A 17,102-nucleotide genomic window follows, 5' to 3' on the forward strand; every position below is an offset into this window, starting at 1 on the left:
ATAAATATTAAAGCAGCTAGTTATGTGCTTATCCCTACAGTGTTGCACAGAGGCAGAAAGGATGACAAATAACTTGTCTGAAATCCCACATTAATTTCCCTCTTTTAAAGGTTTTATGTTTGTTCATTTCCTTTTCCAAAACATTGCCTTTAAAATTATTATTATAAACCAGGTGACTTAAGCCATGAGTAGTTGCAAATGCATGAGACCAATTTGTGCGTGATTAGATTTAGGCAGGGGTAATGCTTTATTCTGAGGCAAGCCCTTGAACCTGGAGCAAACATGGGGCAGAACCTGCAGCAGTGAGCTTGGTTGCTCCCTGCCCAGTACTTCTTGCTTGGTATCCGGTCAGAAATCCCTGCTTGGAAGGCCGCTCTGGTTGCACTTATGGCTTTTCACATGTTGATTCTGGGAAGCATAAGAAAGTGGTGCTGCTGAAGTGGAAATGAAAGGAGTAGTAAAATAAAAACTGATGGAAAACACCTGGTAATCAGTCCAGAATCCATATGCGGGGAGCTCAGAGGCTCCTTAAATGAGATGGCACATCCCTCATGAGGAAGAACATCTGGAGCTGTTCAGCACGGCCATGCTGCAGCTGCAAGGTTCAACTGCTGCTGTGCTGAGCATCAGCAAGGCTGCAGGGCCTGAGATGTGGTACGTGCCAGGTCCTTGCTCCTGAGCGGCTGGGGAGCTGCTCGTGTGTCAAAGGAGAGGACTTGGATGAAGCTTAGTCATGTTCCTTTCTGTATATCTTAAGGGCTTTATCACAAGAAGCACACCAATTGTCTTCAAGAAGCAGTTCACAGGAATTGCTGACCATGTGTAATGTAGTTAAACTTGAACAGACTAAAAGCACTTCAACAGCTCAGTCCTGAGTGCTTCCCAAGCTGCAGGTAACTCCAGGATCCTGCTGTCTTCCCTCTGGATATAGTGGAAGAGGTCAGCAGTGTTGCCATGCGCTGCTTTATGCTGAGTGAATGTTGGCTGCTTATTGGAGTTGCAGTTACTAAAAGATTCTAATTCCGCTTTGCAAGTCTTTAGTTTGGAAAACGGTGAGCCTACACTGTGTGAGCAACAGGTGTGATGCTGGGAATCAGGTTCAGACCTGTAAGCTTCCATACATGATCTCGCCATTAGAGAGAGACAAAGACTCATGCTGTGTTGTCGTGTGGTCTGTTCTCACCACCTAATGAAAGCCTAAATTCCCGTGGTCCCCACAGATTCCCCAAAGCTGGTTCACCACTTGAATTAAACCATAATTATACATTATCAGCAGTCACTTTACAGTAAGGTTGAAGGATTAAATGCAGTTAGTAGTGATGAATTCCAGACACGCAGGGCAGGAGCTTGAAGAGAAGGCCAGCTTCTGAGTAACTACAAGATAAAGTGTAATGTATTCTAAATATTTGATTCAATTAAGCTTCCTTCTGCTCTTTGTTTCAGCTTACAGATGGCTCATCAATCTATAGTTTAGGGACACATTGCTATTCTTTCTAATGGTAATTACATGATCAGGATAGAGACAGGTCTGATTAAATGCTTGCAGTACACTCTGCATATTTGAAATGGAGCTGAGTCCATAGCAGAGGCGATGTGGTAGCCCCGCTGCATGCAGATTCAGACTGGCATTTAACAGTGCCATCTGAACAAAATCAGTCTTATGCTAGCCGAGGTGATGGGGACTTTGCCAGTTCCCACCATTCAAGGAGCAGGAGGAGTTCATTAAGTCAAAAACTGTTTTTGAGTCTTGCTGAAGTGTTATTTGACCATTTCTTCTCAGAAACTTTCTGACTCTTTAGATCTGCTTCACTGAGAAGATAACCTGGATTTTGCTATTAACTACAGTCTGTGATAGTCATCCACTGACTGTTGCAAGTTTAGGAAAGGCCATAACTTTTAGATCAGGGCATGTATTCTTAGCAGCTTGTAGCTACCTTTGCAGCAGATCCACACTACTGTAGATGCAAAGAATAATTCCATAAGATTTGAAATCATACTTCACTTTCTGTCTCATCCTCCTGCTTAGAATAATCTATCAGTAACAAAACCTGTTCTCCTATACAAGAAATCGGTATCTTTAAATGCTTTGTGCTCACTTTTATTGTGTAGTTGTATGTGTGGTGTAGTCTGACTTCCACGAAGCAGCATCCAAAAGTGATGAAACAGTGATGAGCTGCTTCACTTACTGAACTTTGTAAGCTCTAGTTCATTTCAGTTTGCCTTCATACTGAGTAAAATAGAATTGTCTGTTCAATGTTCTTATATGACAAATACATTATTAGGTGTATCTGCCTTTTCAGATTGTCAGTAGATTGTCAGTGAAACTTGCCTGCGCATCCCTGAAACACTTAATGTTGGTGTTCTGAAGAACAGAATCCTTCTGCCTTTCAGCAGAGATAATCTATTAAAACCTGCTTTTGAAAGAGCTCAGATGATCCAAGTCCTTCAGGGACCTTTATCTATTTAATCTCTCATCTATTATCTATGCTTTCCCTGTAAAACCAGGTACCACTTTTCTTTCCCACTGCCTGCCTTATGTGGTGAGCTCACCAGATGGGTACAGCCAGTTTGGTTTCAGTCTCCTGATGGAGATGTTACAAACAATGCTATGATCTCTAGCAGGAATTAAATATAGTCTTGGACGCTGCTGAGGGTAAGGTATGAGTGGGTTGGTTTGTTTCCATCCTATTTGCTAGGGCAGAGCCTTCAGTCTTACAGAACTTCAAAGAAAGTGGACTTTGTGCCATTGCAGAGCAATGTTTGGCAGCTGTTAGCTTGGTTTGGAAACCCAGTCAGGATGGTACACAGCCCTTTGGGACCAAAACATGAAGAGTATGTAGCCAGTTCAAGTGTATAAGTATTGTTTGTAACCCTTACCTTTTTTGTTATCCACTTAAGTAAGATTGTAATGTGGAACACAGCCAGAAGCTTTGCATGAAAACATGATGACCTTGTATATTTCTTTAGCCTCTCCATCTGAAAGCCATTACATCATTAAGACTTCACTAAGGTGTTATTTCTTTCATATAGATAAGAACACTGAGGCACAAAGAGGTTGGCAGCTCTAAGGGTAAAACTATACCCTGAGAAATAAATTGTGCAAGCTTTATGCCCTATTTAAAACCTCATGCAAGGGCCGTACACACCTTGTCCTGGCCTTCTCCCATGGATTTTACATCACAGCAGCTAGCCCTCATTTCAGTAAAGTACTTAAGTACATCCTGACGTGCTGTGCTGAATCAGGGTTTTAACTGGAAGAGATGGAAATAGAACAGAGATCTCCTTGCTCTGACACAGCAGGCACCACTTCCTTTCCTCACAACTTTCCCACTGCAGCAGTAGGAACACAGTATCCTTCAATAATTACCAGCAATTTTTAATTTCTGGTTCAAGAATCCTAGCACAATTTTTTTCTTTCCCTGTTATAACTTTTAACATTAAACTCTGCTTCTTTTCCTTTTGACAACAGGACTCGTTATTCTGCTATTAAGAGCAAGGTTCCTGAGTTCAACTACCATTGCCTGCTGTCCGGTGGTGCAGAAAACTCAGTCTCCAAGTGCTGTGAATGTCAGCTACATGTGCCATTTTTTCTGCCTTAAAAAAAAATAAAAATAAAAATAAAGAGTTCAGTTACCCATTTATCTTGAAGGAATCCATGGTTGTTGGTGCTTCGTAGCACCTAGCAATTATCTTAATAACAAGAGAATGTAGTCTTCTCCAGAAGGTGTGTAATTTTTACTTAGTCTTATCACACAAAAATGAGTCACCAACATAAATTCTCATTTGGACTTTTTCAATTAAATAGTGTCCTCTAGAGCTTTCATGGACAATGACCCCTTGACCTTCTGTTTATTTCCACTGTCGTTAAAAAATCAAGGTGTTTAAGCCAGTGACGGTAACTGGGGAAAAAAAAGGGGGATTTTATTGGCCCAGTTCTTAGAAACATGCAGGATGTGTGAAGTCCCAGTGAAACTGACAGATTCACTCTTTTAGTTTGAGACAGATGTTCCCAACAGATGGGAACCCACGGAAACAGTATGATGAACACTCTTACCTGCATGGATTCTTAGTATGTAGAGAAGTACTAAATAGCTCAAAAATAATCAGTTTGACACTGCTTTTAGAGACTAATGGTATGTGAGTTCCAAGTTCACACTCTAGTGTTTGCCCTCCTCTCCAGTCCTCAAAACTGTGTCACTAAAACGTATCTTAACCACTTCTTCATCCATCTTGTTATGACTTTCACAGAAATAACCCAACAAAATGAACAGCAATAAGGCAACCAGAAAATGGATTTTTTTTTTTCTCTGATCTCCTAGTAACATACAAGACTTTTTGCTTTGTCCTTCTTAGTTATTAAAAAGTGTGACCTTTTTGCTCTTAGTTAATGCAAATTTGTGCTGAGTTGTATCAGCAGTTTTTATTTTCTCTCAGCTTAACTGGTGCTTTATCTAGCTGCTACTTAAACCCCTTCTTCCTGTCCGAATTCAGGACTTACCCCTCATCAGTAGAAGGTGCAATTAATGTCCCTTCTAATCAGTGAAAACATAAGGGAAGAATATTCTAGTGGTTAAGATTTGTTTCAGAGGGTGATTTTGGTTTTCTCCATGGTCTTGCCTCAATTACTTAATATTTCCATGTTTTAATTCCCTGTGTCCTTACCCTCCTTTTGTCTCAGACTCAGTACCCTCTTTCAGGACAGAAAATCTCTTTGTTGTACTGACGTAGTTGGAAGTCAGTCATTCTACACAAATTCATTTATTTTTTTTCAATCACTGTTTTAAAAAGGTAATTTTCTAATATGCTTCCTTTATTATAATTAAAATAATTAAAATAAGTAGCCACACTATATTGCCAAGCAAATCATTCTCCTCAACTTAGCTGCCCTTAGAGTCTTGATGATTCTGAAGTCTACTTTCCCAAGCCGCGCTGTGCTGTGGAGGTGTGGGTTAAATAATCATTTTTGACAGCATTCTGGCTACATTTCTGCTGGTGATCTGATGCTTGCTGTTTCCCATGTGCTGGGACACCTCCATTTACAACTTGAACACTAATGTCACTCCATCCCCCATTGGGATCATGCTGATATTGACTCGTGCATCTCTAACAAGCTTCTCATTGAGCTGGTGGATGCTCTGTGTAGCCAAGTCATCCTTTCTTGGTTTTAGCACCATTCCACACCGAAGAACCTATTGAAAAAAGCAATGTTACGCACCTCATTTGTTCCAGTAAGTTCCCTGGACTAGAGTGGAAGTTCTAGAAAAGATTACGTGTGTTTTCTAGGAATTGATATCTTATTTCAGATTGCTAATGTTTTCCATCACAGAGTTGTCATAATAAAGTGGGACTGGGAGTCTGCAGAATTGGGTAACCATACTTCTACTGCAGATCAGAAGCCAGAACAAACAAAAAGTATGACAAATGTATTTCTAAAAGCCCCTATCCGGCTGACACCGTAAACCTGAAGGTCTCTGAAGTTTACCATCATTCTTTTTGTTACTAGTAAAAGTCCTTAATTTATAACTTATAAGTAGTTACTGATTACAAATAATACCTTACTTCTTGTGTAAATAGTAGAAAACACTACAAGACAAAACAAACTAATACAGAGCATTAGCTGTAACGAATAAACCTTTCATCTCAGGCTATTTAAGTACTGACATAAATTTAACAACTACTTCTTACTTATGGGCGCAAGAAGTTCTAAATATAGTGTTGCATAAAGCTTACTTTGATAGTTTTTGTTGAATTTTGAAGCCTCCTTTGTATTATATGGAACAAAGATGTTGCAACTCTCAATAGAGATGCAGGTGAGAAATCAAGTTATTAGAGTCCCACTGTGACTTTATTTTCCCTTCCCAGAGGGGAAAGCATTAACTCCCTATGCTACTACCACTACAGCCACAGTACTTACATTATCAATAGCTATTATTCCCCCTTTCCTTATGAGGCGCAAACATTTTTCATAGTACTCATTGTAGGTTTCTTTATCCGCGTCAATGAAAGCAAAGTCAAAGGTTTCTGCTTCTCCACCAGCCAACAGCTCATCTAGATGGGCAACAAAGTGAGCCGTTATGCCTCGGTTAATGCTGTGTCAAGGGAGGAAGTAATCCATATCTGTCGATGTTCTCATTAAATAATGTGTTTGGTGCTTTGACCAGGCAGCCTATTCCTCCACAGCTAATTACCAGTAATGCTTACCACATAGAAACCAATCTGGTTAAGATGTATGTCGTAAAACACCGGGTCACTGAGTGCTGCCAATGTGGCAGAAGTTCAAGGAGCAGTTATGAAAACCCACAGGATACAGCTGGGGCTGCTGAATGGTGCAGCAGAAGTAAGCAAAGCAGTCTGAAACTGGATGTGTTCCACACCTCTAGTTGTGTTTTGAGCTGATAAAGAACTGTGTTCTGGAGTGGATTAGTGTTTTTCTCTCATTTAGGAGCAGGTCCTGTATGATAATTTCTAATTGATGACCAAGTGCCACGATGCAGGTCATGAACAAACCCTGTCAAAAATCATCAGCACAGTAAAAGACAGCTATAAGTAATTCCTCTCTGGGCCAGGGCAAGTGGAACTTAGATTTAAGTTCTTATAAATTGTCTTCTTGAAAATTCAAAACTGCTGTTTCAAAGGGGCTGATGCTGTCTTCCTAAGATTCGCTCCCTTTCTGCTCTCCCACCCTCATCCTCTGTCATAAGAAATTTTTTCTCTGAAGCATTGCCTAGACAAAGCTGTCCATCAGACTTCAAGGACTGTGCATCCTGGCAGATTGCTAGTATTTTCCTCTTCAGAAAAGAAGAATGAATTTGGAAGTAATACAAGGTGATGGATGGGTCTATGGATCATCAAACAACCCTGCTAGAATCCTTCTATATTCTGCTAATACCTCCTGCATTCCTAACAATTTTATTGCATTTCAGTATATTTATTATTCCCTTTGCTCTACATCTTCTTTTATTGACTGAAAAAAGCCACTGCTATTCTAATGGCCCTGCGTAGTTTTACTGCATCCTAAGTCTCAACTTCTTTGAACCCAAACCAACTACTACACCTTAAGTTTTATCTTGACTTCTGTATTTTCTTTTTTCTCTGCAGCTCTTTCAGAAGACTCCTCCTCTCTACAACAGAGTTACACTTACTTAGAATGGACACTGGATAAGAAAAATTGGGCTTTGTCTAATTAATCTGTTTTAATCAGCTTTTCCAGAAGCAGCTGATAATAATACTTCACAGATTAAACAAGGCAATGGACAGGACAACTGAGTGACCAGCGTAGCTTGCTACACAGGATAAGCATTTTCACCTCTCTGATAACACATACCAAAACTGTAAACTTGTAAAGTTGTGTTTTGTTTTGTGGTTGGTTGTTGTTTTTTTTTTTTTTTTTTTTTTTTTTTTTAATTTTTTAAGGAATTCTTCAGATAAGAATATCAATTTCACTATTAACAAAGTTATCAGATCCAATACTGTATTCCTTGGATTTCATCAGCATTGTATTTGTCTTTGGTTTTTAAGGAAGGAAAGAAAGCATATTTCAGGTTACTTACCAAGTGTTTGAGTAGCTGGCTTAATCCGTAGGTCAATTTTATGATCTACTCCTGCCTAGGGTGAAAAAGAACACAGAGATTATGAAAGTTTTCAAGAAATAACCTCTTCGTATCTTGCAATGAGGGAGTGATTGGTGTTCAGATATCTTTTCCTATTATTTCTAGGATTTCTAGAAAGAAAGTGATTATTTGTCTTCTCAAAATAAGCTGTAGCAACCCTTGTTATAACAATACGAATGCTTGTGTGTGAATGTACAAGTCTAAGATACCAAAATTCCTGGTCATGCAAAACAAATGTCCCAAACATGTAATAGTTAAGATGCTACTTACTTCTTTCCACAGTGGCTTTCCAATTTTGGCATAATCTTCATTTATGTCACAAGCAATAACTCTGCCATTATCTGGTAGGGCAAGTGCCATACTCAAGGCATTATATCCTGTGAGAACTCCTAGGAAAATCACAAAAGCCATAAACAATTATAATGTTCTGCAAAACTGATAAATAGTGAAATAGAATGCTCCTTTAAGGAATAATAAGCATTAAAAAACAAAGAAAACACAGCAACATTAGAATCAAGGATGGCAATTTGCTACTAGACTCAAAAGGCTTTCCACTCAATTTTAACATTATGGGAGTTAGGAAGATTATTTTAATCCATCTCGTAGCAAAGAATTGTGTTGTGCCTCTTTATTTCTTCCCCTTAAAGGTTTCCTGGACATGCTAGGCAAAATTAGTCCTATATCTGAGGATCACCCACTTATTCAAAAGTGGAGCTCAATCCTGAGCCAAAGGGACTGGATCGACCCAGGAACAAAATATGAGGGCTTCGTAAGAGATGACAAGGGTAGAGGTGGTGGGACCTGTACCTGGCTGCTCAGCTTTGGGAGATCCTTCTAACATGGGCGTGTTAATGGAAATGAATTGGATGTTGGACTTCTGCAGCAAATTGCTGGCCAACACTGCAGACCCAAGTGACCCGTTAGCCTAATATTTCAGGTTGCCTCTGAGTTGTTGAGACACACATGCTGATGACAAAAATACCAAATGCAAGTGGCAAGTATGTGCAAATCAAATGCTGCTTTTCACACTGTAGCTTGTCCGCCTTAAAGCTGACACAAAGATGCAGTACCTTAATTGTACCTGATAACGTTATCTTATGTAAACATGTTTGGATTTGGACAAGCACAGCCAGGAGATTTTACTACAGAGAAGACAAAGTGACACTCTTACCTACTTCAATAACTTTCTTGGCTTTAATGAGCTTGATTAAATTTGCCATCAGCTGAGCCTGGTCACAGGACACCATCATTCTGCCCCAGGGATATTCTGCAGTGAGCTAAAAAGGGGAAAGAAATTAATACATCAAACAAACAAACAAAAAGAACCCAAACCAATATCCTAAAAGGGGGGGGTGGGAGGGGGAAACAAACGAGAAAACCCAACACCTCCAAGCTAGAGAAAATATATACTCTTATTTTTCTCATTTTAGATGGTATGGTGCTCCATTTATGAGATAGAAATTGTTTTGAATTTAACAATAACTAAGGTGGATGGTGGGAGGTCATACACACTGACTGGTTATTCAAAGCAGAGATGTGCCCCAAAGTTACCCCATCGCTGTAGCAAACTCAGAAATGTAAATGGTGAAGAACCTTAGTGGAGTATTGACCGTAAATGTCCTTTATTTCAACACATATACACAAGTGGGTATTTTTTATTTATTTTCTTAATAACAAGCTTTGCTGCTCTTAAACCTCCAAGACATGTAGGATGTGGATTTTGTGTTAGTTTTGTTCTTTTTGGTTGGTTGGTTCTTCCACTTTTAAACTATCAGGTCCAAGCCTGTTTCTGAAGGTTGGTCTGTGTAGCTCTGGCTGCACAGCACAGAGCTGGAGGAGTCAGGGTAGGAGGGACCCAGGCATTGTGGAAGGGACAGCAGGAGAAGCAGCTATGCCATAGCAGTTCAGTGGAAAGGAATTTCAATTTCCTTTCCTACAATTTCCTTTCTTCTCTTGGGTCCCACTTGAACCAACCAGCCCCAGTATATAATATTTAATTGCTTTTGTATGGGAACATTACATCTGATTTGGTCAGACCAAGCTGTGAAGCAGGAGGCACTTGTTCTGAGCTGTGGAGCAGGCTGGGGGCAACCAGCTCTCTCAGATAGAGTTTCCTTATATGTCAACTAAAATTAACTTCTAGAAGTCACGTGGTAAAGGCAAGTGAGGTCCAAACACACGGATAAGACGGCATGTTGAAAATGTAAAGCAATACTATCAAATGAAAAAACTATGCTGGGAGACAAAATACCGACCAGGCGCAGCTTCTTGAGAATCGGATGCTCCCTCAAGGAATGATCCAGTATATATTGCCACAGAGGGCTGCTTTTCCCAATAATACTCCTGTGTGGTTTGGATGTCCCAAACAATAGGGATGGATATCTTTTACCTACAATAAAATAAAATAATAATAATAAAAAAATAAGATAACTTGGAGCTCCAATAATGATGTTTTGCAATTGTCTGCTATAGGCTGCTTAAAGAAAAAAAACACCGAAGTTACAGCGCTTTGCTCTGAAAACTGCTGTGAATAATAGAGATGCGATGCAGCTGGGCAGCTCAGTGGACTTCATATATGTATATATACACATATAAATATATATGTATACACCTCTGAACTGTACAGCTCAAGGCTGCAAAGACTGAACGGAAAAGGATTGGGCATGAGATGGTTAGATGTTCAGCAGCTGGAGGTGAAGGCCCCCGGGCAGCCTGACCCTACAGGACACGTAATTTCATGGGGCTACAATGGGACAAGTGTTGCAAGACCTGGGGCAAGCGCAGGGAGAGAAACGTGACCGGGGCAGGACACATCGGATGGCCTTCGCACGGCAGCGCCAGCGCCGTTTCCTTAGCCTGGGGCCCTCGTTCTGCAGATGACAGCCGTCGGGCTCTGGGGCTGTCAGCTGATGCCTCTCCCCAGGCTCCGCGCTTCTATCGAACCCAACTTCAGCCCTCCCGCCTCCTGCTGGCGGAACGCCGCCAAGGAGCGCTTTCGCCCCACGGCTTCCGCCGCCCGTCGCGGTCTGTGTCACGCGGGACGCGGCCGCTCAGCTCCGCGAGCCCCCGGGGACGGGAGCATCTGCCGCCCGCAGCGCAGCGCACGGCGCTCCTGCCCGGCCGGTGTCGCGGGGCAGGCAGCGGGCCGCTTTGGAGAGGACTTCGGCTCCCATCTCTCCAGCCGGGCTGCAGGGCGCGGCTCGGGCTCCGGCTCCGCTTGTTGCTGCGGCCCAGCAGGAAGAGAGAGCGCGCCGCTTACCTGCCAGCAGCCCCGTCGCGAAGGCGACCCCGAGCATGGCCGTGCCGACGGCCACCTCCTTGGGCACGCTGAAGAACGGCATCTCGGGGCGCGGAAAAGCGGCTGCGAGCGGCTCGGTGCGGCACGGCGGAGCGAGGTGGGGCGGAGCTGTCTGCCGCTTGATGCGGGGCGGCCCGGGTCCGCCTCCTCCGTGCTTCCTGTATCGCATTCGTGCCACGTGCGGCGCGAGAGCGGGAAGTTGAGGGATGCTGTGTCTTCCCTCGAGGGAAACGTGTGTCTGCTGGACTATCTGTGGAGAAAGGGCTGCGACCTGCTTTCTGTGAGCATCGCATCTCACTGCTGCTTCTTCGTTTCAAAGCGTGTCCTGGTGGCGTGTAGGCTGGCAGCACTGCGGCGGAGGAGCTCCTGGCAGAAATGTCCTCCCTCCACCAGTCCTGGAGGTGTGCCTTCTCTTTCCTCAACACCCATAGTGAGGTGCCAGCAGGCTCCTTGTCACAAAGTGCATCAGACTGTACCCAAAAGCTGTGGGTTTCTGGGTGCAAGGAATCAAGCCAAGGATGGGGAACAGGTCCTCTGCTCTCATGTCAGACCCTTCTAGTTGGTTAGAGGTCTCCCTCATCACAAAATGCATGGATAAGTGCTGAAAGGACGGTGCAGTCCCACTTGCAGGGACCAAACCCTGGGGTTTGGTTGTCATTTTGTGAAGTATTGGCAATGACAGGCAAAGCCCTTGCAAGATGCAGAGACCCATCTTTCTCTGGGGAAATGAAATTATCAATCCTGCATGCAGACCGGGACTGCAGGCACTGAGTGGACTGCATGTTGGCCTAGAGAGATGTAAGATGAAAGCAGGTAACGCTTCCCTTTTGGCACATATCCTGTATAAAGCCCGATGAACTATGCAGCATTAGGTTAGGATGGTAACTTTTCAGCTGTGTCCTTAAGCTAGCAAAGCTGTCCAGTGTCAGTGCAGTTAGCATAAAGAGATTCTCTTGTAAGTCGTCTTTAGTGCAGGATTAAGTATTTCACCCAAGGCAGAAGCTGTACTTATTTTTATGGGACACAGATTTGCCCATCACTGCATTTTTTTCCTGTGTTAGACCTTATTTATAAGGACTAGGGCTCAGAGCTCGTGTATTTCTCTTGCAGCAGCTCAGCTAATCATGTCAGGCGTTAAGGAGTCTGCTGTGCTTTCTGACTTGCAGAACAAAGCAAGAAATCTGGTCTATCTTGGCAGATAAAATCTCTCTCAGTTTGCTTTTAAAATTTATTTGATTTTGAAGGCTGTGAATGTTGTTGGTTTTTTTTTTTTTTTTTTCCCTTCAGTATCTCATCAATTCCTCTGTGTACATTTTGCTTTTGTAAATGAAAGCATTTCATCCCCATCCCTCGAAGATGAGTGAATAGGAAGCGCCGGGATCCGTCAGTTTAGGCCAAATAGAACTGTGCGAGGCAACAAACTCTTGCAGCGGCCATAAATCAGATTTGTGACTCTGTAGCTCCATCTAGTGATTATTCTTTATAACTGCAACAGGAGGAGGGAGAGATCAGCTGTGGGATTCTCCGCTTTTATTTTATTTTATTTTATTTTATTTTATTTTATTTTATTTTATTTTATTTTATTTTATTTTTTTATTTTTTTTAGCTTCTGCTCTTTGTGCTCTTTCTGAGAACTGCAAGCCATATTGGCCTCCGGACTGACAACTGAACGAGATGCCTCGCTTGTACCTCTCCAGGATCTTCAAGGTTTCTGAAATCACTTAGAGAACAAGTGAACAGAATTGCTAGCATACTTAAACAAGTCTGAAACGGTTTTTTTTGACCCAACTTCTTACATAGTAATAGTTTACCTGTGTAGCAGTGACAAGGCTTTTAATATCTTGAGATATATATTGGACTATATATTGTTTCTTTTAGATAAGGAAATTGATGTACAGATATCCAAAGCAAGATAAAACAGTTATTCTTTTGGTCTCAGAGTGGCAAAAGAATCCAAGTTCTCCAACTAAATCAAAATGAGCTGGCTGCTTTTCTTTGAGCCATCACAATTTTCCTTTTACACTGTTCTGTTATATATTACTGGACAATAAACTTTGGCTGTCACATTAATTCAGACACATGCTTGCAGTGTGTTGTGGCTACTTGAGCACTGAAAGACTTCTTGAGCTGGGTAGCTACCTAGAGAGTGGGAGGCTACCTAGAGATAGAAGGTGTGTGTGAAGTGGTTCGGAATATAAGCTCCACTGTTCCGTATTATCTATAAGGTCAGTTCAGTTGCACAAATTTCACACAACTGGGATAACAGAATTGTAGGGGTTGGAAGGGACCTCTGGAGATCATCATAGAAGGCTACCAGGATGACCAAGTGTGATTTCCCCTTGGTGAATCTGTGTTGACTATTCCCAATAACCTTCTTCTGCTTGCCTGGAAATGATATCCAGAATAAGTTGTTCCATCACCTTCCCAGAGATGAAGGTGAGGCTGACTGGCCTGTAGTTTTCGGGTCCTCCTCCTTATTGTTTTAGCGTCCTGGAGTGACATTGTACTCTAAACTTTAGGTACTCTACTTTTAGGTACCTCTCTTGTTCTGCATGACCTTTCACAGATTATGTGGAATGGTGTGGCTGTTACTTCTGCCAGCTACTTCAGCACTTATGAGTGTATCCTACTGAGACCCAGAGATTTTTGCATGTTGAGTTTGCCTAGATAATCTCTAGCCTCATCTTTCTCTAAGAAGAAGAAGTTTTCCTTTTCACTGACACTCTCTTACCTCCTGAGTCTGGGATTCCTGAGGAGCAGTCTTAGCAGTAAGGCTGAAGCAAAGAAGGAGTAAAAAAAAAAAAGGAAGTAAAAAAAAAGTGTAATTAATAATACCAAGCTTTTTATATAATACTGTCACAGTGCAGCAAGCATATATAACAACTCAGCAACAGCAAGACTAGGCTGCAGAATTGACATAAGGGTGTAAATTGCATCGAATTCCAGGCACAATAAACGTGGCATTTTTTCACTCTGTTTTTTCCACATTCTCTGTTACCAGGGCATCTCCCTCATTCAGCAGCAGGCCCACATTTTCTCTAGTCTCCCTTTTGTTACTTACATACTTAAAGAATCCTTTCTTGTTGCCTTTGACCTCCCTCACCAGATTTAATTAGAATGGTCCTTAGCCTTCCTCACTGCATCCTTGCATGCCCTGATAACATTCTTGAATTCCTACCAAGTGACCAGAACTGGGAGAAGTTTGGGATTTGGAATTGAGATTGTTTCCAGTGTTCTACTTGACCAGCACATTTACTGTGCCTCGAAGCGCCTCCTACCTACAACTGCATCCTGAAAGAGTGAGACTTTGACAGCTTCTTCACACTGGAGCCAGAACATGATCATTTCTGTGAAATGTAAGGAGTAGGATAGATAGGATTCAGACTGGCTAGTCAGCAGTTGACCTCAGGATGTGCAAATCCTCATTTTATTCATACTGATAACCTGTCCCACAGCTTCTCGGTCACTGGGTGACTGATGTCTGCACTAGCTTGTTTTTCAACTTGATACTTGATACTGTCCTTCTAGGACTGTTTTTTTTTCTGTTTGTTTGTTTGTTTTGTACGTGGGAATGTGGTACACCATCCACTTTACTATCATCTGCTGTATATACTGCTGGTATAAGTAGGACTAGGGAAATATTAGCCTACTTATAAGGATGTAATCTCACTTCTGGATTTCTGCCTTTCATTTTGTGCTATTGCGCCACCTCATTTTTCAGAAAGACCAGTAGTACTGAGCATAATGAGGTGGGAGTGTGAAATGCTAAATGAATTGAAATGAGTTTAATAAGTTATTCTGAAAGGAATATCCACTGTCTTTATTTTTATATATTTATTTGTGTGCGTGTTTCTTTCCCTCTTCACACTCCCGTGTATCAGCTACTGGAGCTCAGCTTTGTGCCTTCTGATACATGGGTGTTGTTCTGTGGTCTGCTCCATGGTGTTGTTGAAGACCAAAATATAATCATCTTAATTGTCTTCTTGATGAACTGTAGAGAAGTAAAATCTGAGGGTGGCTGACCATGGGATTGCACACAGTGACTGACAGACTACCTGCAACATGTGCGCTAAACCACATTTGCTATTGATTTGGTTTTACCAGACCTTTTGGCAACGCAAGTCCTAAACCATCACGGCTGCTAATATGATTCTACTAGATGAGGGTGGGTACAGATGACTCTTCTAAGAATGATATTTGCTCTGTGGTGGAAAAATCACTGTATGCCACAAACAATCTGAGGGAAGTGTGCATAGACCTCTTGAACAGCAGAACTCAGCATAAATAATCCCGGTACGCATGTTGAAGTTATACTGCCTACAACATTGTATGGTAACTTGAGTCATGGCCTGAACCACTGATTGAGCACCTGGGGAAAGGACCCAATCAGCCCTGGGAGCACAGGTGGAGGCAATTCAGCTGTGTGACCAGCAGGTGTAGAGCCTGACTGCACCTCTCTTTGACTTTATTTAAGGGCTGATTGGCACTCTGGAAGGTTCTTTGGTTGGTGATCCCTCCTCTGTGGAGTTTCCCTTGTGAGCCTAGCTCTTCAGAGGCAGATGGTGAGCACTTTTCCTTTGTAATGCTTTTCTATTGTGCTGGTTTCCTTGTCATTACGTCTTGTGTAGCACTATTCCATTGTGTTGGAATAGTGTTTCTGATAGTTACGAGTGTTAAAAATAATATAGTAGGGCTATTATTGTTGTGTTGTGTCTGCTGGTGTGGCTTCAAGCATAATTTAAATAGTGCTTGCCTCAAACCTGGATTACCTGTTTTCCCCTGCATTCATGATGAGGATAGCAGTCACAAAGTTTTCTGACATAGCAGCGCTCACATAAGATATACTTAGTTTAGTGAGTAAAGTAGAAATGTGTTCAGAGCTTCTGTACAGAGAAAAAAGTGAAGGCAGTGGTCTTTGCTCCCCAGTAGTTTAGAATAGGAAAGTAAGAAAAATGGTAACAGGAAGGGAGAGCATGGAGCTAAGGGTGTATTGGTCAGATTGCTTGGCATGTTTCTCAAGAGAAATCAGAGCAAAGAAGCTGTAAGGAGAGTTAAGGAAGGAGAATGAAGTTTGAAGCTGGCTGGGAGGAGTTTGCCTCAAATATGAGTGTGGGAGTACAAGCCTCAACATAAAATTACTGCTGAAAGCGCTCTTTGAAGATGGCATTTTGGATGGATGGGACTTGAATGGGATTAAATCTGTGGAAAGAATTTGCAGTAATCAGGATGATGAGAACTTGGACATAAGTTTTTAGTTGTGAAGGTGCACATAAATAAATCATCTTGGAAGTGTGTCAAAATCTTTCTGATTATTTTTGTATTGTTTGAATGTGAAGGTCTAGAGGGAAATCAGAGTTGAAAATGAAGTATTATGAGTTAAATGATAGGCAAAATGCCACTTTCATCTGTATTGATGTAGGAGAAATATCGGAGAGCTGAGGCTGAGTTGATTTCAGACATCCTCAGTGAAGTGAGGGAACTAGATTAGGATTTTAATCTGATTGCAAGGAGGTAGGAAGGAAGGTGGAGATCTGCAAGTTGTCAGCATCAACACAGTAGATGAATATAGATGGGGCAGTTATCAGAAAAAAATGTGGAGCTGTGACTTCACATGCCTTTTACACTATCCACAGAGAAACAAATCGGTAAATGTTCTGTTCTATGTATTTATTGTTACTATTGTTTAGTGGGTTTTCTTAATCTCTTTGGTTAATACTGGAGGTTAACTTCCTCTATTTTTTGTGTTCTTTTATCTGTCAGAGGTGTTGTAGATAAGCACATACACATGTTATAATTTTACACTCCACAGAGAGTATTCCCTTGGAAAACCCAGGTAAATCAATTTGTGGTGGCATATTTTAGAGAATGATATATGGAATTATTATTATTTTTATTTACAGTTGAGATTTCTTTTTTCTTCCAGTTGGATTTGCTTTTGTATTGGACTGTTCCATCCTTGCTAATTCTCTGATACTCTAAGCATTTCATTTTACAGTTCTGTAATGCAGCATTTGCCATTTACTGGCAAAACCCCCTTGACCTTAGAGATACTCAAACTACACGTATCTTTTTGTAGTAGCAATTTTTTGCTATGGCTGTTCATATGTCTTCTCAACCGAAAATCTTAAAATAGTAAGAATAGTACAAAGCTGTTTTTTAAAAATCTGTGATAAATGGAATTGCTCTCCAAAATT

General features: G+C 41.6%; 1 protein-coding gene across 1 annotated transcript; it reads right to left on the reverse strand.

Annotated features, from left to right (window-relative positions):
• COMTD1 (catechol-O-methyltransferase domain containing 1) lies at nt 1–10,987 on the reverse strand. The gene is made up of 7 exons (XM_042818643.1): nt 10,870–10,987; nt 9,866–9,999; nt 8,782–8,887; nt 7,881–7,999; nt 7,551–7,605; nt 5,915–6,048; nt 1–5,189 (listed from the first exon to the last, which is right to left on the reverse strand). Exons 1-7 carry the CDS (start codon nt 10,949–10,951, stop codon nt 5,037–5,039), a joined length of 783 nt encoding a protein of 260 aa, XP_042674577.1. The 5' UTR covers nt 10,952–10,987; the 3' UTR covers nt 1–5,036.
• Nucleotides 10,988–17,102: the final 6,115 nt, after the last annotated feature.

Source organism: Centrocercus urophasianus, unplaced genomic scaffold, assembly GCF_019232065.1.
Source record: "Centrocercus urophasianus isolate 14NV4802_14NV808 unplaced genomic scaffold, USGS_Curo_1.0 seq_17, whole genome shotgun sequence".
Classification (NCBI taxonomy): Eukaryota; Metazoa; Chordata; class Aves; order Galliformes; family Phasianidae; genus Centrocercus; species Centrocercus urophasianus.

Excerpts from the sequence above, each read along its gene's own strand:
- COMTD1 (XM_042818643.1), bottom strand. The coding sequence starts at position 10,951 with ATGCCGTTCTTCAGCGTGCCCAAGGAGGTGGCCGTCGGCACGGCCATG. Across the intron at positions 8,888-9,865 it reads TTCTCAAGAAGCTGCGCCTG|CTCACTGCAGAATATCCCTG; the intron begins GTCGGTATTTTG and ends TCCCCTTTTTAG. Across the intron at positions 5,190-5,914 it reads GAATAATAGCTATTGATAAT|GTTCTTCGGTGTGGAATGGT; the intron begins GTAAGTACTGTG and ends TTTTTTCAATAG.